The 25,166-nt window shown below is 41.4% G+C and overlaps 1 protein-coding gene and 1 long non-coding RNA gene across 6 annotated transcripts; one reads left to right on the forward strand and one right to left on the reverse strand.

Moving 5' to 3' along the window:
- Positions 1–1,761: 1,761 nt before the first annotated feature.
- LOC118230556 lies at positions 1,762–24,711 on the forward strand. Its single transcript, XR_004765874.1, has 2 exons — positions 1,762–1,823; positions 24,541–24,711. It is a non-coding gene; the product is annotated as an uncharacterized LOC118230556 (long non-coding RNA).
- Positions 3,623–19,271, reverse strand: tfap2d (transcription factor AP-2 delta (activating enhancer binding protein 2 delta)). 5 transcript variants are annotated; one of them, XM_035423668.1, is made up of 8 exons: positions 19,187–19,271; positions 16,214–16,711; positions 14,408–14,468; positions 11,406–11,571; positions 9,532–9,650; positions 8,101–8,242; positions 7,163–7,276; positions 3,623–5,242 (listed from the first exon to the last, which is right to left on the reverse strand). In XM_035423668.1, the coding sequence occupies exons 2-8, from the start codon at positions 16,676–16,678 to the stop codon at positions 5,023–5,025; spliced, it is 1,287 nt and encodes a 428-aa protein (XP_035279559.1). In that variant the 5' UTR covers positions 16,679–16,711; positions 19,187–19,271; the 3' UTR covers positions 3,623–5,022. The 5 variants fall into 5 exon arrangements, with proteins under 5 accessions (XP_035279559.1, XP_035279556.1, XP_035279560.1 ...); XM_035423665.1 differs by lacking the exon at positions 19,187–19,271 and adding an exon at positions 17,447–18,402; XM_035423669.1 differs by lacking the exon at positions 19,187–19,271 and adding an exon at positions 17,447–18,399 and having other exon boundaries at positions 16,499–16,711.
- Positions 24,712–25,166: the final 455 nt, after the last annotated feature.

Consider the following 25,166-nt stretch of genomic DNA (forward strand, 5'->3'; position numbering starts at 1 on the left):
AATTGTGATGCAGGCTGCTGCTCCTGGGTCTGGGCCCCACTCATTGGTGGGGGAGTAGGGTGGCATGGTGGGGGGGCAGGGTGGAGTGGTGGGGGCCCTGGCGCGGTCTCTCAGAGCTCAGAGCTCCGGGCACAGACAGATGTCTCTCCGAGTGCTAAAGCTCTGAGCCAGAAATCCCTGTTCTCTCCTCCATGTTGAAATCCCTGTTTTCTCCTCCATGTTGAAATCCCTGTTCTCTCCTCCATGTTGTTTTCATCGATTCAGAGCGAGGTTTCCTGCTGTAACACACTGAGCGTGTCCCTTGTCTGTGTTGCGTGTCTCCTGTCTGTGTTGCGTGTCCCCTGTCTGTGTTGCGTGTCCCCTGTCTGTGTTGTGTATGCCCTGTCTGTGTTGCGTGTCTCCTGTCTGTGTTGCGTGTCTCCTGTCTGTGTTGCGTGTCCCCTGTCTGTGTTGTGTATGCCCTGTCTGTGTTGTGTGTCCCCTGTCTGTGTTGCGTGTCCCCTGTCTGTGTTGCGTGTCCCCTGTCTGTGTTGTGTATGCCCTGTCTGTGTTGCGTGTCTCCTGTCTGTGTTGCGTGTCTCCTGTCTGTGTTGCGTGTCCCCTGTCTGTGTTGTGTATGCCCTGTCTGTGTTGTGTGTCCCCTGTCTGTGATGTGTGTCTCCTGTCTGTGTTGCGTGTCTCTTGTCTGTGTTGCGTGTCTCCTGTCTGTGTTGCGTGTCCCCTGCCTGTGTTGTGTGTCTCCTGTCTGTGTTGCGTGTCTCCTGTCTGTGTTGCGTGTCTCCTGTCTGTGTTGCGTGTCTCCTGTCTGTGTTGCGTGTCCCCTGTCTGTGTTGCGTGTCTCCTGTCTGTGTTGTGTGTCCCCTGTCTGCGTTGTGTGTTTGCTGTCTGCGTTTTCTGTTGTTATGGTATCATCTGGACTAGCTTTGAATTTTACCTGGTATGTTCACTGTCATGGTGAATCCACCTTCTTAACACACACACACACCTTTGAGGAATGGATCTTTCCATCCATATGAGGCAGTATAATGGGTGGCTGCTAGGAACTGGAGTTATTTGCATTCTGTCGACTTCTTTAAAAGAAAATACCAACCAGCAGCACATCAACAGCAGAAAACACATTACGAACAGGCTTTATGTTTTTGTTAAAAAGCAAATCATTAATCTGCAATAAATGACAGTGTGATTTATTATGAATAGATGGATGGAGTATTTTATGGGATACCTGTACTAAAGTCCTTCTGCGTTATTGAGTGCATATTGCTTGGTTGCCACAAGATGGCGCTTTGGTTCCATTTGTAATGCATGGGTCTGGCTTCTTCAGAGCAGCAGAATCTGTTGTAGAACAGGAGAGTTGATTTATACAGGAGATGACAGAACGAACGAAATTACATTGTTAATATGGTATAATTACATAAATTCCAAGGCGTGAGAGAGTCAAAATGTTAATTTAGTTTAGTACACAGAAGTATGAGTTTGAATTATGAATGATCAGTCGCTGTTATGGGCTACCTGTATCTTAAATGGAAGGGCAGCGCCACTGGAAATGCGATATAACTTCCCCCATTCAATCTTTATTTCTCACAAAGGATTTAAGACCTCTTGATAAGCCTCATTCATAACTAACCGTACCCTTGTTAACTGAAACAAAATGAAATTAAATATAATACTAATAATCGCGCAACCAATGACAATGCCAGTGCGCACATCGCGCCTCGTTCCTAGTCTATATAAACGCGACAGACTGAGCGCGCGCGCGCTTCCCTGATCCGTCCAGTGTACCCGGAAGCGAAGCGACGGAAGTGAATGCAGACCTGCTCTGACCGGTAAATACAAATTATTTTACATTATCTGGCACCAGCGTATTAATGCAAAAGGAGTTGCGATGACCTATAAATACCAACAAAAGAATATGACGTTGTTGTAGCAAATGTTAAGATCTTTGCAACTTTCTAACCCAAACACACAGTGCCGAAAGTTGTGAACATTAATTATATGTTAGGAAATTCTATGAAATGTTTGCAAATGCATTGACATGATTCAGACGATGAACATACAGACGATAATGTCGGTTACGGCAGACACTCGCGGTCTCGTCGTCACTCTTAGTTGCTCATTATTCACGAATGCTGAGGATACATAGACCTGGGCCCTGCTTCACGAAGCGCAGGATAGTAAGCTGGATAACTGCACTGAGTAAAACCCGCAACCCTCCCAAACCTAGAACATGGACAGAAGTTTAAAAAAAACCTGTTCCGGGTTTCACTCGGCGCGGATATCCAACTCCGTAATCCTGAATCGTGAAATGATGCTGATTACGTTTTTCATCCCATTACTTTTAGTTTGTGCATTAGAAAATAATTTACTCAGGTGCATTGGTGATAAATAACAATATAAATTCCATTAATGTTTATCAAAGGCTCGATGAAAACAATTATGATCCATTTGTTTTAGTTTGCAGTGAAGTGATTTCTCACGTTTTTCTGTGTTCCTATAAACCTGTTTATCGTGAAGTTTTAGCGAATAATTTCAGCATGTTCTATATTTATTTATATTTGTTTCCCTCAAAATATTTGATGTTAACTTATGCCACTGCCACAGTGGCAACATTTGCTTGTGCATTTGTAAATGGATTTGGTATGCAGGTGAAATCCTACCGAAACCGAGGCTCGTACTCAATGCTGCGGTTCTGATTTCTTTTTCATTTGCACTTATTTTTCATTTATCTCACGCTTAGAGCTGTTAAATTTGCAGTACTGTCGGGGCAGCTGCAGAAGAGTCACTGGTGCCGAGTTATTTTCATAGCGTATTAAGGAGGGAGGGCTTTGCAGGTTAGATTGAACCTGGACATCAGCCCTGGATTAAGTCCAACCGGGAATTCTTCATAGCGTGCTATTGAATAAAAATAAAAAGATGCATGTTTGCACATATTATTACAATGCCACTTTGTGTCTTAAGATGCTACCTGGTTTCCATGTGTCCAGTGGACTCTATCTGTGCATTGTCTATCTGTGCATTGTCTCTCAGTGTGTAGTCTGTGTGTAGTCTATTTGTGCGTAGTCTCTCTGTGTGTAGTCTCTCAGTGTGTAGACTGTGTGTAGTCTCCCAGTGTGTAGTCTCTCAATGTGTAGTCTATTTGTGTGTAGGCTCTGAGTGTGTAGTCTCTCAGTGCGTAGTCTCTCTGTGTGTAGTCTTTCAGTGTGTAGTCTATTTGTGTGTAGGCTCTGAGTGTGTAGTCTCTTAGTGTGTAGACTGTGTGTAGTCTTTGAGTGTGTAGTCTCTGAGTGTGTAGTCTCTCAATGTATAGTCTATTTGTGCGTAGTCTCTCTGTGTGTAGTCTTTCAGTGCGTAGTCTCAGTGTGTAGTCTCTCAGTGTGTAGTCTCTCAATGTGTAGTCTATTTGTGCGTAGGCTCTGAGTGTGTAGTCTCTCAGTGTGTAGCCTGTTCAGATAATATAATGAATGAATGAATTAACTTGCAACAAAGTCCAGATGTTGTGTATTCCGAGCACTAACCATTTGAAGGACTAAATTAATAATTTATTTAATTATGTTACTAATCACTTACGTTTGTACACAATCTTTAGGGCTTTTGCAGAAAATGTTTAAATAAATGAACATTACACTTAGAACAACTTGCTTTATTGACGAGTGGCATTTGCTTTAGGTAAGGAAGATTCATATATACTGTCTTTTAAACCTACAAGAAAAGTTGTCATTTATACATATTTTTACAGATGTTTTGGAACGGTCATGTGACAGTGTTCTGCTGTAGAACTTGAGTTGATTATCTGTTCATAAATAGTGTACAAATAAGATTAACATGCACAAAGTACAGTAGGGAATGGCAAAAAGTGACATCTTTACAAGCTTACAGGTGTCTGTTCTTCTGCAGGGTATTTCACAGAGCACTTCTCAGACCGACTGTAGAGTCATGCCATGTCCGCACATCCACGGCTTCTGTCTGGATCGGTACATTCAGCCACAGCCTACATACAGCCTTTAAACCTTAATCCTGCTGCTTATTAGTCATGTGATATGAGACGCTCTCAGTGGTTTGAGACGTCAGATGAATCGGGCGGCTGTAGGAGGTTGTTTGCTCAAGGTATGACTCTCTCTCATGATGTGAAATACCCCAGTAACTGGGCCGGTTTTAGGGTTTGGGGGTACAAAGTCAAAGTTTCAGAGTGGGGCGCCCCCCTCCCCCCCCCATCACAAAAACGATGGGGGCAAAGTGGGGGGGTGGACGTGGGAAATGGAGTTGTAGGTCTGGGAGATTCTCCACTGCCTTCCATAGCTTATCTGTGTGTTTGGGGGGGCTGTTGTGGGGTCGGGGAGGGGGGGGGCAGTAGGCTCTGACAATATATCCTTCCAAAAAACTTTGATAAAATAAATGAGTAATAAATTCTCCAGAGTTAATTACAGTTTTTTCACCCAGTATTCCACCTAATACTGCTCATCCTGTTCTGAGCCAAGCAGTGACTAACCTGTTGCCAAGCAGTACGCTCCAAATGAATAATTATGACTGCAGTTGCTTTTATGCCTGGGTCTGAGCACAGCTGTTTGCTTTCATTTAAAGAACAGAGCACAGGAAAAGCTGAATTTTTCTTTCAGAACACGTAGGAGTAAACAGAGGAGTGGAGCCCCTCCCAGGCCTATGTTCATTTTCAGCACCCCCTTTGGGAGGGGAAGGGTAGTGCAGGGATGGCATTGTGTTTGGGCCTGAGTGCCTGTGTGACCTCTCCACACGCACAGCCCAGCTCAGTTCCCAGCTGCAGTGCTTCTCCTCACACGTACACACAGGAGGAGGTGTGGGGGTTTTGGGGGCTCATAGCTGAAGGGGGGGGGGTTCTAGTTGGGGGACCCTGGGCTTTCTTCTTCCCCCATCCTGCTAAAACCGACCCTGCCCAAAAAGGAGTTTGGTCCATGTTTCCCAGAACTATACATTTTCAGCAGCATGAAATCCCCCCCTCCCCCCACACCTGCGGCCCCCCATTCCCAAACGGCTTTCCCCGGAAAGGTGTAGTTATTCCATCTTCTCCAGCTTCCCGTCTTTAGACTGAGATTCTCCGGTTTTCCGCAGGGCAGTCTTCTCTGCGGCGGAGTTCAGCTGTGCGGAGTCCGGCGTTCCCGTGTTCTTTCCCGTCGTGTGCTTCTCCAGGTAGTTCAGCATTTCGCTCAGAACTGTCTGAAAGGTGCTCAGAGCCGCGCAGATGGCTGGGGTGCCGAATCCGTGAGTTATTAGGCTGCAGGAGAAAGAGAGGAAATAGTGTTATCAATTCTGTACAACATACACAGTACATCCTGCTAATCTACATCATACACAGTATACATCCTGCTAATCTACATCATACACAGTATACATCCTGCTAATCTACATCATACACAGTACACATCCTGCTAACTAATATACATCATACACAGTACATATCCTGCTAACTAATATACATCATACACAGTACACATCCTGCTAACTAATATACATCATACACAGTACATATCCTGCTAACTAATATACATCATACACAGTACATATCCTGCTAACTAATATACATCATACACAGTACATATCCTGCTAACTAATTACATCATACACAGTACATATTCTGCTAATCTACATCATACACAGTACATATCCTGCTAACTAATCTACATCATACACAGTACATATCCTGCTAACTAATCTACATCATACACAGTACATATTCTGCTAATCTACATCATACACAGTACATATCCTGCTAACTAATCTACATCATACACAGTACATATTCTGCTAATCTACATCATACACAGTACATATCCTGCTAACTAATCTACATCATACACAGTACATATCCTGCTAACTAATATACATCATACACAGTACATATCCCACTAATATACACCACACACACTACATATTCTGCTAATCTACATCATACACAGTACATATTATGCTAATATACATCATACAGAGTATACATCCTCTACAGTATGTTATACCCGGTACATATCCCACTACTGTACATCATACACAGTACATATCCCGCTAATACATGTCATACACGGCATATATCCCACTAATATACGTCATACACAGTACATATCCTGCTAACATACGTCATACACAGTATACATCCCACTAATATACATCATACACAGTACATATCCTGCTAACATACGTCATACACAGTATACATCAAACGCTTCACTTCCCAAACCCCAAAGCTTCACCTCTCCAAACCCCCAGAGCTCCACCTCTCCAATGCCCAAAAGCTGTACCTCTCCAAACCCCCAAATCTCCACCTCTCCAAACCTCCAAATCTCCACCTCTCCAAACCCCCAAAGCTCCACCTCTCCAAACCCCCAAAGTCTCACCTCTCTAAACCCCCAATGCTTCACTTCATCAAATTCCCAATGCTTCACTTCACTGAATCTCTTCACTTCAGCAGTTCTGTCCATTGGCTGAGCACTTTACAGAGAGCTTGTAAAACTCTGGACTGGCCAGCTGCAGTCTAACTACAATACACTTTGGTCTTCCTTCCAGCAACGCATCAAAGCAAACCCTCTTTTTTCTTTCTTTTTATTTTTTGCATTATTGGCACCTGGTTGAATTTCTGATCCAGAGCGACTCACATTTTGGAGAACATCCATGTTACCGTTACGGAGCTCAGATACATGGCGGCACCAAAGGAAAGGCACGGCTGGCATCTTAATGAAGCCGACAGCTGGCACTGCCAACTTAAAATGCTATCATTAAACTAATTCTACTGTAATGGTACATTTTTTTAAATGATGGCGCATGATCAGAGTCTAGGGTGAGGGTTGGGTGCAGTCACTGCGGGTGGGAGGCTCTGCCCTTTCTCAGCCAGCAGAATGGCCTGAATTCAACCCACAATCGTCCATAAATTTAGCTCACAATTAATTACATACAAATACTAGTTTTTGTTTTTTGCTCAGTGACATTATGTTCTGAAATCAGTCATTAATTCCTTAAACTGTATTTGTGAAGAAAGTCAACTAAGAAAACTTGCCTTGTTTGGAAATTACCATTTACCATTTACCAAATTACACTGAAGAATCAACGTTACTCAGTTCAAGATTCAGTGAGTAGCCAGTCTTGAGCAGGTCCTGGGGTTGTGTTCTTTACATCACAAGCAGTCACTAAGTTAACAGCTTCTCACCTGAAGTGGGTTAGATGTCTCTGGATGTCGAGGTCAAGTATCGGCGTCGGTCTCGAAGACCCGAGAGGCGACCTGTCTTGGCTGAGTAAGTCTTGAAATTCTTTGCAGATTTGTCTGAAATTTGGAAAAGGACATTGAGGATTTTGCACTATGACATCTTTCATCTTTGTGTAACCTCCTGTTTCAAAGCATCTTCTGTGGAACATATTGAGACCGCACAAATATAAATTAATGAAAATGCGCAAAAATGATTTTAAATCCTTTTTTCAAAGAAATAATTTATTCAGTCAATGAAAAATATACAAATATGGAACATGCACAATTCTGTTTGACTGGAGTTAGCAGTGTTTTGGTAAAGGCTGTGCAGTCCTTGTGTAAGTGGGTATATTAGGAGCGGGTAAGCAGATAAATTATAAGCAGGTAAGCGGGTGAATTATAAGCAGGTAAGCAGGTAAATTATAAGCAGACAAGCGGGTGAATTATAAGCAGGTAAGCGGGTGAATTATAAGCAGGCAAGCGGGTGAATTATAAGCAGGTAAGCGGGTGAATTATAAGCAGGCAAGCGGGTAAATTATAAGCAGGTAAGCAGGTGAATTATAAGCAGGTAAGCAGGTAAATTATAAGCAGGCAAGCGGGTAAATTATAAGCAGGCAAGCAGGTAAATTATAAGCAGGTAAGCAGGTGAATTATAAGCAGGTAAGCAGGTAAATTATAAGCAGGTAAATTATAAGCAGGTAAATTATAAGCAGGTAAGCAGGTGAATTATAAGCAGGTAAGCAGGTAAATTATAAGCAGGTAAGCAGGTGAATTATAAGCAGGCAAGCGGGTGAATTATAAGCAGGTAAGCAGGTAAATTATAAGCAGGTAAGCAGGTGAATTATAAGCAGGTAAGCAGGTAAATTATAAGCAGGTAAGCAGGTAAATCGGCAGCGGCTCACTTGGTGGCTAACACCATCTTCTTTCGTGCCGCCTGCTCCTTGGGCTCGGCGTGCTGCCGGGCCAGGTGCTCCCCCACGGCTTTGGTGGGGAACTCCGTCTCGCAAGTGTAGCCGAAATCCCGGGCCAGGTGGAGAGCCTCACCTAAGACCACCAAACAAACAAAAGAAAGAAAGGGATGAGGGAATGAACGTGTGCGTGTGCATGCATGAGGGACCGGGAAGGGCCTACCCAATCAATTCGGGACCCTGTTATGATAAATTACCCCTGTAAACCGAGGGGGAAGTCTGAGTCTGTGTCTGTGAGCTGCCTTAATAAAAGGGAAACCCTAAGTCTGTGTCTGTAATCAGAGCTGCCAGGCCGTATTAAAAGGGAAACCCTGAGTCTGTGTCTGTAATCAGAGCTGCCAGGCCGTATTAAAAGGGAAACCCTGAGTCTGTGTCTGTAATCAGCGCTGCCAGGCCGTATTAAAAGGGAAACCCTGAGTCTGAGTCTGTGTCTGTAATCGGCGCTGCCCGGCCGTATTAAAAGGGAAACCCTGAGTCTGTGTCTGTAATCAGCGCTGCCCGGCCGTATTAAAAGGGAAACCCTGAGTCTGTGTCTGTAATCGGTGCTGCCCGGCCGTATTAAAAGTTAAACCCTGAGTCTGTGTCTGTAATCAGCGCTGCCCGGCCGTATTAAAAGTTAAACCCTGAGTCTGTGTCTGTAATCAGCGCTGCCCGGCCGTATTAAAAGGGAACCTCACTGAAAATGGAAGATATAACTCCTTTATAGAAAATTTTAAGGAGTCGCCTGTAATTTTCACTTTAATGTCTAAACAGTATTAATTAGCCTTGACTTTTTTTTGTCTTATTGCTGTTTAAATATTGTCATTGACTAAGCAATGTTAAGTCCACAGTCAGTCCCACGACAATGTGCATTGAATCCTTATCTTGCTGTGAGAAAGTAATATGCTTAATTTCTTCAAGAAGTATCTTAAATATTTGAGGGACCATGAAACCAAGAATACTTTGTAAAAGGACAGTCATAAGTGAAAGTGGGGAAAACACATTGCATTCAGATTAAATCAGAGCTTGAATCTGCAGCAGACAATCAGTGTAAACAGCAATGAAATTTACACTTGGCTGGATGTGAGCCATTCAGTCTAAACATTACAGATCTTTGTCCTCAACTCTTCAACATTTGTACAGGTTACTAAATTAAAAAGGAAATTTGAATTCTGATCACTAAATTTATTTGTTCTTGCATGCTAGAGCAAATATGGTGGCCGCTGAACTTAGGAAAAAGAAAACAGTACTGATAAAGAAAATAAATTCTTGCCAAGTTGTTTTCGTAAAAATGAATGAGAGTGTGCTGGCCCTTTGTCTGATTGCCCTCAGATGTAGTGCTTTAATGAAAGCTTTAATGGAGCAGCTGGCGGTCTGTCGGTTTACCTTCCACCAGGGAGGTGAGCAGGGTGACGTTGGCGGCTTTTCTCCTCCCGGCCGGCAGATTCAGCCCCAGCCTGTCCAGCTTCTCCCGTAAGCACCGGCCGCCATTTTTGGATTTTGCTCTGTCGGCACAAAATAGTGGAGAAAATGAAATTTGGGGGGGCGGGGGGGGGGGGTTGTCCTTGGAATCAATCTTTTTATTAGAATGAACTATGAGCATGCAGTAGTATAGTAATTATTGTTAGCAGTCGTGGCCATAGAGGTAGCAGTAATAGTAGGAGTTGCTCTAGTAGCAGTAGTCGCTGTTTTAGTAATAACTGCAGTAGTAGCAGCAGTTTTAGTTCTAGCAGTGGTAGCACAGTGCTATAGCTGCCTTTAGCTCAGTAGCCCAAATAGCCATCTGTCTGTCCTTCTCTTAAATTCTGTCTTTCTGTTTCTGCTGCGGCTCGTTCTGTCGTTCAGCAGGCTGGCCCCGGCTCCTCCGCCTGGCCTCCTGTGTCATGCTCTTCCTCCCTTTGCCTAGAATTTCTCCCTCAGTCTAGACTAGGATTCGGACCTCCAGTCATACGGCTGGTCTGGCTCTTCCATGCTTAACTCCGCTATTCAAACCCACAATTACAAAACTGGCATGGAACAGAAGTGCATTTTGAAACAAGCCATCAGGTAAAGGCTTTGGCTTTATTATTCAGGACTTCTGCATTTGGTTTGAATGTGTGACATACGGAGAACCCGCCATATCAGCAGCGTTTGGTTTGAATGTGGGACATACAGAAAACCCGCCATATCAGCAGCGTTTGGTTTGAATGCGGGACATACATAAAACCCGCCATATCAGCAGCGTTTGGTTTGAATGCGGGACATACAGAAAACCCGCCATATCGGCAGCGTTTGGTTTGAATGCGGGACATACGTAGAACCCGCCATATCAGCAGCGTTTGGTTTGAATGTGGGACATAGGGAAAACCCGCCATATCAGCAGCGTTTGGTTTGAATGTGGGACATACGGAAAACCCGCCATATCAGCAGCGTTTGGTTTGAATGCGGGACATACAAAGAACCCGCACAGGCTCTTATTAGCCACCATAGCGCATCTCTACGGACACTCTCCTGTGCAGAAGCCTCTTACTCTACCAATTCCAATTAATGCCACCCATTGCCTCTTTCATCTTTCTATAAGGAGCCTTATGATTAATCCTGGCAATCTGTATCGCCCCACCCCGCACTAACCTGTTTGAAATGGCCTAAATATGATCTCTGTCACGAGCGATGCTGTATGAGCACCCCACCCTGGGGGGGGGGCAGATAGAAATTAGTCGTTTGGCTAAATCTGGCACATTTACATCACAGAACAGGGCGCTGATCAATGAGGTCTGTCCCCGTCAAATAAAATGAATATATATTATTCTTCATCAGATAATATTCCAGCCATTTTAAATGTTTTCCGCTTGTCTAAGTCCCTGGTCTGAGGCAGCCTGTGTGTACTGTACTGTAATGTATGTGTGAAACATCCACTGCTTTTATAAAAATATGAGAATTATTTACTTTTGTCAAATGTTGCATTGTGGCAGTAAACACCACCACCACAGACTCATGATAATAATATTCTCTGCATATACAAAAAAACAAAACAAAACAAAAACCCAACAACTTAAATCTAACAAAATCTAGCTAGCGCTGTCTGACCAGATAAAACAGTGGTTCGTCACTCTTTCAATCAAGACCAGTTCGTGCCTTGCAGATACATTGAGCGGACCTCCCGGGTAGAAGTTCACGTTCAAAAGCATCTCGGTTACGATTTCCTGAAACATTTTGCTTGGCCTGCGGCCTTGACCCGGCGCGTCTTCCCGACTGTCAGAGTGTATTTAGGCGCTGAATACCTTCGCAATATGCCGCCCAGTAGGGAGGCGTTGAGGCATTCCGGCGGCGAGAGGCGTCTTTTCACTTCGGCGATTGTCACTTTGTATTTGGAGGTGGAGCTGAGCAGAGATAGCCGGCCGGGCACGGAGCAGAACAGGTCTGTCGGATTGACCACGCACGTGCCCCCTGGAAAGGAAATGCAACGGAAGGTGAGCCCAGATGCTCTTGCGCATGTAGGCCTACCACAAGACAGCGCAAAAATATTGAAAATACGTGAGGGAAGAAAAATAAATTATATCGTTTTTTTTTCTTATTTTTGGTTTTGTGCCCCCCTCCCCAACACACACACGCAGATATAGAAAAACACTGTGCAGACGTTTAACATTAGCACTGGTATGGATATTATCTCTACAGATATCCCACGTGCAACGTCGACGGGAGGGTGTTTTGTTTTCGCTCGATCATGCAGTGAAGCACCAACAGGCAACCTTGGTCTGTCCTCACAGCCTGCAGTCATTGGGCGAGATGGCCGCTATCCGTGGGATCAGACCGCCACGAGCTTTGTGCTCGAGCTCCGCTCAGATGGCATCGAACGTAGATTCACTTACGACCAAGTAGGCCTGCATACCGTCAGCGCGAGCACATTTGAGGTTAATGCGTAATTTGAGTACTGAGGTTGAGCAGAAGACTGCACTTAAATCAAATGCCGTTTGACAACGTTTGCGGATAGGCATTAATACCTCGCTCTTGGAATGTCAGTCACCTCTAAGCGATTTGACAAACCCAAGATCTCTTAAAGCATGCGAGTTCAGATCATATTAATTCCCCAAAAATGTTTTGATTCAAAGTAGTTTGTATTTTATGTTGCCAAGGGCAATCGAAAAAGAGCTATTGCCGGTAGCCTGGTCCTCTTTTAGGGCCCAGAGGCTATAGTTGTATTTAAGCTGTAGAAATTTGCCTGGGGCATGGCGGCTGAATGATCACAAAGCGAATCAAGTGCTTTTTTCGGAGTTTGCCACGAAAATGTAAAAGAGAAAAAAAAGGCACGGGCCAAATGTCATTTCCTGCTCTTTCTAATGCCACAATAATATTCGTGGTGCGACCGCCACGCTACACAGGAAACAAAAAAGAAAAAAAACGGAACTGCTTGTGTACAGTACTGGCCTGAACGAGCCGTGGAAGCGCCAGCTAATTCACTAAAGACAACACGTAAGCTTGATCAAATTCCAAAAACCTGAGAGGGATATCTAATGATTAAAAACACAGACGACTTTTCTAAGCAGGATCCTCGTTTCTTGAGTGATTTCTTTTGAAAAAGGTTATCTGAATATTCAACGAAGGCAAAGCTCCAGTCTGTATGAACAACATTAATATGATCTCTGCTGAATTAGGGACCGAGAAATATTAACATATCAAAGCAGGTGCCGGAGGCTAGAGAAGCTATCGATACGGGAGCACACGGTAAAGCAAAGATTATTGGTTCTGATGGTTAGAACAGTGGGGCTCCGGGCTAAATCCTGCACACCATTAACTGAAAGTGATAGCGATGGGATCTCAGCATCCATCCAAAAGAAAGCACAACACCTAGACGTGGTTTATTAAAAATTGAAAACCCAAGACGCACCCTGTTTTATGTAAAACTACACACGTGTGTGTAGCGTTAGGATATGAACCCGTTTGCAGGAACCATATATATATATATATATCCTTTTTTGCTATTGTTGAAATGCACAGGTATACCGCCTGCATAATACGGGAAGTATTACTTGTAGAATAATGAAACGCTGGGGTTTTTCAAAAGACATGCGGATATGTTTTATAGCAATATGTTCAATTTCACACCCACGCTATTATAAAATAGCCGTTTTCCATTACCAGTGTAAAGTATTAAGTATTTGTTTTCAGTACAATCGACACGCCTACGCAGCTCTGAGTATTTAAGCAAAAGGCCTGCAGTATATTTATATCTATATTTGCAGTATATTTATATCTATATTTGCACAATCTAAAATCACTATTTATAGTCTCTCTAATTACAGAATCTCCAACATTATTTCTGTGCGTTTTATAGGCTATTTATTAGTCTTCACCATTAGCATTAAGCCTTTAATAATAAAAATTAATAATAATAATGGGGAAACAACAAAAGAAAAAAGTGTACGGCTATTATTATTATTAGTATTATTGTTGTTCTTATTATTATTATTAGTATTATTATCATCATCATCATCGAAGGCATCCTCATCATCATTACTAGGTTGACCAAGATTCAGAATTACACTTTTTTTGCAATTTACAAAACCAAAGTATTTTTTTCTTTAAAAAATAATTTGTGGGCTGTTAAATTTAATCAGCATCGGCAGCACTGTTTATATGTAACGTATTATTATTATTATTATAATATTATTATTAGGCTATTATTGTTATTATTTAATAATCATAATTTCTGTCGTTGTTGTTATTATAATGCACACTTCTCACATTGGAGACTCGAGGCCCATGCTGCACATGGCTGCCGTCTATCTTCAAATTATATTGGTAAGTAAGTTCATAAATTGGTGAGACAATTGGGTCAAGTGTATGATTCACATAGTCTGTTGTGAGTGACATGCTTCTCGGGGGTGGGGCGGTCGACAACATTCATTGTATTTTTTCACCAATCGCATCAGATCGCCAAAGCATGCACAGAAACGCTGTTAGCCAATACTCAAAACGCTGCGGAGGAAAATGAACGGGTATGCCTTCAAACTTAGGCCGCTAACCTATTAACCGCGAGGTTACAGCGGCGAAACGCCTAGCGTATTAAATGTACTCGAAGGGAATACATTCTTAATCAATTTGTGATTTATGTTTGTGTTTACAGTGCTCACGTTTTTTTTTTTTTGTTTTCTTATATATTTTTTCTTATGCTTTTTTCGATACCACAAAATTAATTATTTTTCTAGCAAGTAACAGAATTCATAAGCTACTCGAATAGGGAAAATGCATTGTAAAAATATAATTAAAAAAATGTGTATCTTACCTCTTCGAATCACGCCACCTTGCCCGTTTAATACCAGTCCGCACTGCGCTTCCACCGAACTCTACCAAAACAGGACACACATCGAGCTGTTATATTTACACATAATTTCTTAACGAAAAGAAACAAAAATAATTCAATAAAACTCAGTGAACAGCCTGTATGTAACCTGTAGTTGTGCTATGGTGTTTATATCGTGTGGAAGTCACCTGTTACTGTGGGTAATTTGTGTAATTATGGCCGTTATCGAGGTTATCTGTATAATCTCATTTTGTGTTTGTATTTCGTGATATTAACGGTGTCCTCTAATCCCAGTCTTCATTAAGTGTAAGAGGCTGGAGATAATCATTTCATTAGGCCGCTGCCAGGTCGCAGTGAATCTGAGTCGGCATAGCTCATGGCAAATCCAGTTCAACAAAGAATTAATGAACGACTGAATGAATAGCTGAATGGATGGGTGAAAAAACGACTCCCTAATTTTTTCGAATTTCTGACTCATATTAAAGAGTTCTTGTGAGGTTTTTTTTTTTTAAACAAACTCCTGATGCATTTTTTTCTCGGTTTTCCGCAGCTAAAGTGATTATAAAATCAATATACAAAACTCGGAGATCAAGCATAAATTAAACTGCTGACGGGAAAAAAGATAGGGCAGCTTCTTTTGTTAAGCATGGCAAATCTTTTTAGGGAGCTGAAAGATGCAACTCTGGTCGTAAGGCTGCTTGCATCTGTTCATCCGTCTTCACGCTGCCCTTGAGGAAGCGCAGTTTTACTCTTTATTCAGTTCTCTGAGGACGAAATTGTATTTCAATAGACTTTGTTTGTTCCTCTTTCTCCTGTGAGTGCAGTCTGCATACATATGTGTAGGCCTCCATCGCGGGATTCCGTATGCGCGCATAGCAGTGTGGCCTGGAAACATTATTATTATTATTATTATTATTATTATTATTATTATTATTATTATTATTATTATTAGTAGTAGTAGTAGTAGTAGTAGTATTATAATGTTGTGGTGTAACAGAGGTAGTATTGGTAGACTAGTATAATAAATTAAAATAACACAATACATCTTAATGCTATCGACGTTTTAAATTTATTTTTTTTACTCCCCCTGTTAAACTTTAATCTCCAAACGTTCTCAGATGTCGTCGCATAAATAAACAGTTGAGTGACATTAAGACCTAAATTGGATAAACTACGGTGCTCTTTTGCAGAGGATTTTCCTTTTGTCCCGGCATTCCCAATCCGTTAATCCCGTCTTTTAGAGAGGGAAAAGGGAGAATACGGAGCCTTTTCACCAGTAAAGAGGCAAAGTGTGCGACCGAAAAGCACAGCAGACGCGCACAAGGTGGTGAATTAATGCTAACTTTTCACGTCCTAAAGAATATGTAAAATTTAGATGAATGTATGTAATTCAAAATAAGGTAAGAATAGCCTGCATGCTTGATGGAATCGCCTAGTCCTATACGTCATTCCAAATTCGTAGTTTCCATTTATTTAGGCCTGCGCGAGGAATAAAAATCCATTTGAAAACATGAAGCTAAATTTTGCCGTTATAATGTTTTTTTTTTCTGTTTTAACCCGCAGTCGATTTTTGGCAATAACATTCATAATAATTTACGGTGGAGCAAAATTCCACTGAATCAGGTTGAGTAGGGTTTTTTTAAAGAGGCGGCTAAATTGGGTGTTTGTAAATGCATTATTCGTATATTCGTTATGCGCGATTTATTAACGCCTGTGTGAACACGTTCATGTGCTTAAACAGTTGGATTTTTAATTTATTTTATTTTATTTTACTGGACCTTGATTTACCTGTAAATCGTCGGCTCCCGGTGGCGGTAGACCTAACCCTGATGCCGGCAGCAGTCTCTGGTCTGGGTGCATACCATACTGGGACCCGTGGCTCATTAGCGAAAGATCGTGCCGGCGGTATGCATCAAGGCAACCTAACTCTCTTCTCTGCTCGTCCAGGCACGAGGATTTTAGAGCTCGCGCGTTGTGGAGGTTTATGAAATCGGCGGGTTCCCCATGGTGGATCTGCTGGTAGTACTGCTGAGAGTGGTGCAGGGAGTTCAGGGAGTAGGCGTCGGGATTTACCGCCGGGTGACTGTGCTGGAACTCATAGTGGAAGGACTGGTGATGCAGCGGCGTATACTGATGGTTTGTTGAAAAGTAAGGGGACGCGAACTCGGTTCCAGTAGCGGGGTATGTGAGCGGAGACGACGAGGAGTAAGCGACAGACGAGTTGGCCACTGATTCCAGGCATCCGAGTTGCATCAAACGATAGCTGTTTGATCCATCGTGACGTATCTGTAAGGGAAAAAGAAAGAAAATATGAGGTATGTCATTTACAATACCTTGCAGCTATCCGCATACAGTCTGTTTGCCTTGCGTACAAAATTTTCACATGCTTAAAAAATGAACTCCTTGGATATCCAGCCTTCCAAACACAATTCAAAGTGTGCTTTAAAAGTACCTGATGGCTGTGTCACATCCCCGCAAGCCTGGGAGGTACACGCGCATAACATCCCCGCGTGCATCCGCACGAGCCCCCAAGAATGTTTTTACATGTCTATCATTTGACACCAAGTGTGTTTTTTTAACGCAAGTATTTCTGCCTTCGTTGCTCGGAGGTTTTTTTCTAAAGTAGCATCCCAACACCACATATTTTCGTTGAATTGCAGGTAAGTGTCGATTCGTTCGATTCTATTCAATAATAAAAAATGTCTAATCACTGTGTGTTTTTCTTCTCTTTTCTTACCGGTTCACGTAAAAGTCTCATTTGCTCCTGTGCAAAATAACAAGAGGCTTTTCCCCGCAGCACCTGAGTGACACATAATGCCGTTTTAATCCCCTCCACTCGGCTATTTACTCTTTGTGGAACTATATTCTGAAATTTTCGTTATGGCAATCGAACGGAGCGCCAGTCTCGGTGACAGATGTCATAACGTATTTTTTTCTGCCTTTCTGTAGTTTAGTATAGGACCATGTTTTAATTAAGTATAACGGCTTTGTGAGTTAAATAATAAAAATGAATTAAAATACCTCAGCATCGTGCACCAGTCCTGGAAAAGTTGTTGACATTTTCGCGATCCAATAACCCGGTTTGGTGCACTATACCAAAATAAATGTTTTGCTTTTGTTTTTTAATCCAAAGTAGATTGTGAAAAATAGGGTTTCCTCTCTCGGAGCAGTGAAAACCGGGATGAAATGAATTTCCCCTCTGCACAAAAGCGGCTCCCTGGTTCAGATTTTGTACTTGCTGGGTATTTCTTTAGCTGATGTCGTAGGTCCCTTGGTAATATAGAAGTTTTGAAAATTAAGCATCGGCATAGAGAAATGGGAGGACAATAGATGGAAACGCTTCATCCCAAGAGACGAGGAATAAATATTGTATCTTCCCCTAATAAGGAACCAAGCGCTCTTTCAACATTTTTTATGATTTTTTGTGGACATTTCTTTTTTAGCCGTTTGGGTTTTTCTTGCCCTAGACCGGTTCTTGGTTTCATTTTATCTTCACCGGAAAACACTGACATTATTGGCTACATTTTTGGGAGATTTTCGACAGAACTGTAAGTTTCTTTTCGTACGTTGTCGGTAGTATTTTTCCTTGTAGAGTAAAACATTTTTGCCGTTGATTATATTTTATATCCGCAATTTTATGTTTGATTTATTTTCCCTATGCCATCTAGACCAGCCTGTATTTATTGAGCTAATCACATATCTATACAATACAATTTAGCAATCGATGCTTAACGATATTTGCAAGTATTAAATAGTAGCCTCTGCTATTACCATACATTTGTATAGACTTGATGTTTATTTAATATCAAATCGAAATTACGGAAAGAATCAAAGAAATGTAGGGATGAAGATTATATTTTGAAGGGATTTATTAAAGTAAATGCTCGACACCGATGGGAACGTTCGAGTTTAAGACTATTATTAACGTGTAGCCGCATTTCGGATTAATGGGTATGCCATCTCTATTCTGACTTTGAATTTAATTGTCATTTCGATTAAATATGTAAAATTACGAACGGATAACTTGATGAATGTGAACTTAATTGATTTTATTTCTGTGTTTGAGCTGCACTGAGCCCCCCATGCACGGGAAGTCGGGCAGCCATTAAACGTGCCTGTAAAATTGAGTCTAATCTTTGGAAGGTTTATTAGTCTCTCTTCAGACTGGTTAACAAGACGTGTCACCCGGCCCTCTTGCTTTTGTGAAGATCGACAATGGCACACGACTAGAATTTGCCTGCATTGTGTGAAGTCGAAGTGTGATTATCCAGGCGTGCACGCGGGTCATCACACCACACTTTCTACTCGCGTTATTAGCCCGGGACCATATAACTGGGAGGTACGTTTTAAAACAAAAGGCCGACGCTACGTGGTCTCCAGTAAAGACCACATAAACGAGGACCACCAGGATAATTTTGACGGAAAGTAATTATAAGGTACACATTTAGACATCGATAATCGGGACTTACCTGGATACATTTTATTACAAATGTAAAAGCCGTCATAACGAATAATTATTATTGTCAAATGAGCTGACGTTACCGGCCCCTGGACAATAATAATGGAATATAGGCAAAGTTTGAACAATGCACGGTGGGAAATGCGTAGCGTGTGTAATCAGTATGTATGTTCAATAAGTAGTGAAGCCTCTTAAAAATGTTTAAATATGAACCTTGTATAGACAGAATATGAGGCTTTCAGCGTTTACTACGATTTCCTCCAGGCGTTAAATTATCTGAGTGGGGAGTTCGTATGACTTGCCTGAAATGTATTTTGAGTCTTTATAGTGGATTGGCCAAGAAAGCTGTTAAATATATCCTCCTTGTATTGCGCCCCCACCCCCACCCCCAACCCCAACCAACACCACCAAAAAAGAGGAAAAACTACCGTTCCACCCAAGCTTTGGACAGCCATGTTTTAAAGCTGTTTAGAGCTTCAACTCCCATTAATTAACCCAAATTAGCGCAGTAAATGGCCGTTTTCCCTGCCTTCTGAGGACGGATAGCACCGCATCCATTCAGCGCGTGCTCGCTGTGCTCCATGCATTCTAGCATTCTAGTTTCTGGGGAGGGTCGTCTCGCGTTAGCCAGGATTTACTCCGGTTTTTAAAGTAAACAGACGCGGCGCGTTGACGTGTTCCTATTTGAAAAGACTGTATATTAAGAAGGCGTGCTGTGGTCAACAAGTCAAACTGGATTCATCCACTCGCGCCCCTCAGTGTATGACTTCAAACGCGTAATAAGAGGGCCAATTTACTGCATATTCAGTGCGGGTGATACTTCTGATTGCGTGAATCGTGCACTCACGTTTAATAAGATGTTCCATAGCCTAAGAGATTATAGATCCAATTGGTTCACCGTGTGTGTGAGCGAATAAAGGAGATTTTGCTAACACCCACATATCCACTGATGGTGTTTCACCTTTGCAGGGCATTAAAGCATTCAGCATATTTGTCTAGTAAAATGTAGGTTGCCCACTTGAATCAGTATAACTTGGGTGGTTATTAAATAGCCTATGTCGTTGTAAATTATTAGTGGCTTATGGATAGCGAGCAGTCTTCATGGGCAGAGGTTGTACCTAAATGCACATGGATTCACATTCACTTAGCCCACTCAGCAACACTACGTGTTTTTTTTATAATGATTTTTAAAAAGTTTACAAGCCGTGACTTCCGTGACCGTTTTTCTTTTTAACCGAAATAATCCAATTGCTTCGCCTCGGGCTTGATGAAAAACGCACGAGGTGAGTGACGCCCAGTTGTCGCACGTGAGGGATTAGCTTCTCCGGCAGACTATGAAGAGAAGGCTCACCATGCCGGGGCGAGGTACCAGTTGCACGGTAGACACTCTCAATAGAGCTTAAAGCGGGGTCGGCGTAGCCTTCACGTCCAGGACTGCAGCGCCATATGCACAGTGCTGGTCGGGCTTCAACCCCATCTGTTCGGTTTGTCTACGGTTTTGGACAACAACCACTTGGATGTGCAATTCTGGAGGGCTTTTTAAAAGGCTTTGTGGTTGCCATGTTAACGACTTCGCAACAACATATCATTGTTCATAAAATAACAATAGGAATAATTATAACGATAATAATAATAAAGACAATACTACTACTACTACTAGGCCTACTACTACTACTAATAATAATACTATTATTATTATTTATAATAATAATAATAATAATAATAATAAATAATAATAATTAGTAGTAGTAGTAGGCTAGTAGTATCATTGTTGTTGTTGTTGCTATTATTATTATTTTTAAAATTATTATTATTATTATTATTATTAATGAATGTTTAGCCGAATGTAGCCTATACATTAGCCTAATATTCGCAATTGAAGTTTAGGAATAGATTAAAATGTTAATTTTTTGCTGATACTGATGTTTTCATGCATCAGCTATGTCAATACGAAACTTATCAGTTAGTGGTCTTGCGGTTTATACAGTTATTACAGTTGCATGTTCGTTTGTAAACACTAATTGTTTTTGCTGACGCAATTTCGTTACTAAACTCTTTAGCGCTTTGGCTAAAACTCAAGAGATTAAAAGTTGGACGGGTCAAGTATTCCGTCTTATAGAAGGCCCCTTTTTGTCAACTTCCAAATGCTATATTTTATTGGCAACCAATTCAGTGGAAGTACGTGACATTTTCATAACATTTTCATTTTATTTCAGCATAAAAGCCAGTGGCGTACTCTGCCGCCCACTAGGAAAAAAAGCTTCATTTAAAAGTGCTGGAGTTTATTTTAAAACGTTAATAACATTGATTAATCTATGGCGGCCTATCTGCGATCTTTTAAAAGGTCTAATTTTCGAGAACATGAATTGGTTAAGTGATATTGGTCTAGCCTACTTTCAGTGGTTGGGAGACAGACAGGCGTCTTTGTACAGGAGTATCCGCTTGCTGTTTATTATGGGATTCACTATGGCCACGCGCTAAAATGACTGGCAATCATTTAAAAAAAAGATGTCAGGAACGAGAAAATGAAGAAGCAGAACTTCTGATTCCTGTTCAACACTCTTTAACCCTGATGCTTTCAGAGGTATATCATGTGGATTGTGAGCTGCGGCGTAGCGTCTGTTAAATTACAGTTTTAGAAATGATAGAGATTAAATGCATGAAAATAGAAAAATGTTATGGTGGAAAGCGATTTTAACAAGTGAACCATAAACTGTCATCGTGTCTTACAGTTCCAGTGATTCCCGAAGGCATTCATCCTCTCCATCCCCCGTATAGTGACATGTCGCGGAGAGTGGCAGGAAATATGCCTGGGGGGAAGCAACGGTTTGCTGAAGCCATTCTTGTAATTGTTCATATGGCGAGAGAAGTCCGTTACCTTATAGCAAGAATGCCAAAGCCAGTATAACGACAGGGTATTATTCTGCTAAACAATTGTCATGTAAGGTGTTTTTTTTCTTCTCCGCGAGACAACAGCCTGCAATTAAGAAATACAGGCAGTCCTACTTGAATTCTGTGACCTACTTAAAATCGGTAATGAACTGCACTTGATTTTTTATATGCTAATTGTGGAATTACTTGACAGTTTGGAAGGAGTGGGGTGGACGGGCAAAAGCGTCACTCAAATTTAATGGCTGGTTTATTAAAAGATTAGCAGTAAATTAATTTGAGAAGACTTGAGGTGTAAAAATATTGGTAACAGGTGGTCAATGATATTTAAATGGCTTGAGAAGCCTTTCGAACAAATGCCATTTAAACCGGAAGGCTCCACGTTATAGACTATTATTTAACCTAAGGGACCCGATTTAATCCCCATCGTTTGTGTTTTTGTGGAAAACGTTGCGTGGAAGAAGTAATTCATTATTATACACGAAACCTTAAGTCCGATAATTCTGCATCTTTACTGGAAAATTCCAGGGAACAAAAAAAAACCCAAAAAGGAACAGTTGCCTATATGTTTGTTCGGGTTACATCTCAAACCACGGCAATTGATTCAGACCATTGACGCAAAAATTTCGCGCAGTTGTTGACAGCAGAAACAGAGGAGGGGATGCCCTCGCGGAATAAACCGAACAGAATAGCCTCGTGCTAATTCAAACAGACACATTTAAACGGATCTTTTAGGCTACTTGTTTGTGCGGGAAGTTTCAGACACACAACTTTAACGCCACAGTTCTTTCTTCGGGGCTTTAAAAATATTGGGAGGAAGGTTAGTAAGTGGTTGTTAACAGGCCGGGGTCAGACGAACCCCATTATAAAGGTGTATTTTCCCTGTTCATGTCAGTGACTCCATTCCACCTCATTGTCCAACTGACTTGACTGTCGTTAATTGAATCCTTTGTTAAAAGGGGTCAAACTAATTGACACGGACATTGCTGGTGGTAATTAGTAGGAGCGGTCAAAAGTGCATTTAAATGATGCTAGCTTGTGGAGTCGCGTCCTCTTGGTTCGGCGTCCTGGCAAAGTAGATTCCCTATTACGTAGCCTGTCATCTACGAAGATAGGAAGCGTCGTAAGTCATGATACAATATGTGAATAAGTAGGTTACTGCTGTGGTATCCCAGATAAGCATGGTTTCCCTTGAAACTTATGATTTTACTATTAACACAATACTGTATTTGTAAACTTTAAGAACATTTACATAACTATGATAAAATAAAGCTTCAACGAAAACATGTCGATCTAATGTGGAAGTTAGAAGCTATCGCCTTTCAGAAACGAGCTTTTCAATTGGTCGATAAATGTTTACCAAAGCGACTTAATTTTTTTCCGCACCCACCACTTTGTCGTTAACCGTTGGTTTTGTTGGGAGCCAATTTGTTTCATTAGTAAGCAGAGCTAAATTAATATGTTCATTCAAACCCAGACACGTGCCAGCTGCGAGCGAAAAAACAAAAGACGCGAAACACTGTAATAATTAAAAAAGCCAATCTGCTCCGCGTTAGTTCTGCAGACAGACTAACGGAAACTGTGCATTGTTTTGTTTCCTATCAGTCATGTAAACGTTGTCATAGATCTAGTGAATTTAAAGCCGTTCTTTCTATTTAGTTAATTACCACGCCGTACATTAACTTCACCCAGTTGTTGGACAGAATATCAAGAGGTCGTGTTTGTAGACTAGTCGTGTCTTTTGAGAAAGCACTCGCAGCAGTTATGTTATTGTGCCACATTATAACCATTATATCTGTTTTTGTGAAGAATGCATATTTGTGAAAGCCTTATAATGCCAGTAAATACACGGCTGTGACTTGTATGCTGTGTTCATCGGCGTTTACTTCAGCTACTTACCATTTACGGCATGGATCATAATTTCTTAGTTTGCAATAATTAGACTCTCTAGAAAATGAAAGTTATAAAAAACTGAAATGAAGATTATTTCGCCGTGACTTGCAGCAAGGGCAAGAGTTCACATGGTGGTAACCTTAAATAATGTGCGACGGATAATTTTCCAGTTCCCAAATAGTTGAGATGTCCAATATTCCCTAGTAAAGAAGCGTTTTTATTGTTCTTTTTATGATCTTAATTGCAGTGGCGTTTTATTTTCTTGTATAAGTAATTCCAATTTCAAATTGTTTTGTTCATTTCTGGATTGACCCCGCAGAGCAGAAGCAGAACTGCTTGGTTCGTAAATTATGCACCAATTACGGGCCTCTGGTCGGAACCAATAGTGTACAAAACATCCCGAGTTTATGACACGCGCGTGCAGATAGCTCACAATTCTAACGCTTTAATATAGGCTACTGAAATCACTGAAATTCACCAGACAAATCAAACTGTTTGAGTAGTGATATTGAGCCCCTGAATAACTCAAAAACAAAGTCTATAATACTATCTGAAGTCTCCGTCCCATGCAGTAGGATACAATAGATTATGATAGATTTTGGAGAGTGTTCATATTGCTGGAAAAAATCATGTTTAATCCCCGTGGGTGTCCTGCATTTAATCATTAAGAATGTCACGATGACTAAACTTGCTAAGAAACTGATTTTTTCTAATATCACAAAATTGCGCAACTCGCACCAATTGTCAAAATCCGAATTGTGTGCGGCTGCACGCGCTAATAGAAAAGTTATGGCCGCGCGGCGACAGTCTCCAGAGTGATTCATAAGACTTATGAAATCTCACTTTTTTATTATTTTTGGAATTATTTCAACAGTTGAAATCCGCTAGAACTGCGCAGGAGGACAAGGAAACCGGCAATGACAAGAGAGAGACTGGAATTATTATCACTGCCATTGGACCGGAAACCAGGAAGTTCAACCGCGTGCATCTGATAAATGTGCGAGCAGACGAGGCAGAATGACGGACAGAGAGTCAGACATAACCAGAGAAAGAGTGCGACATGCAGAGATACACAGATAAATGGCAAGGAGACATAACGACAGGTGAATGCTGTATGGATAGAAAGACAATTATACAAAAATAGAGAGATATAAGGGTGTTCCATGATTTTAAATTTTAATAAGTTGTCATTATTGTTGTATAATGCGATGACTGAAATGAGCTTGAGCGAAAGGACCGTTTAAGATAATATGCTCTTATAGTTTTGTATTTCCATAATTTCCCATTGTACAATCTCTCCAACACCTTTATCCCGTTGCAAGCAGAAGTAAAATATTATGTGGGCAAGAAGAAAGTGAGATTGTCTTAAATTTGAATCAGCAGCTATGGTTAATAGCATTTTAATCTGATTCAGTCTGGATCAATCCAACCAATTTGACCACAATGGCACTTTGGTCAAGATTGATTCCACATGCGCCCTCAACTTTGGCTATAAATAAA

This window comes from Anguilla anguilla, chromosome 6 (genome assembly GCF_013347855.1).
Source record: "Anguilla anguilla isolate fAngAng1 chromosome 6, fAngAng1.pri, whole genome shotgun sequence".
Taxonomy (NCBI): Eukaryota; Metazoa; Chordata; class Actinopteri; order Anguilliformes; family Anguillidae; genus Anguilla; species Anguilla anguilla.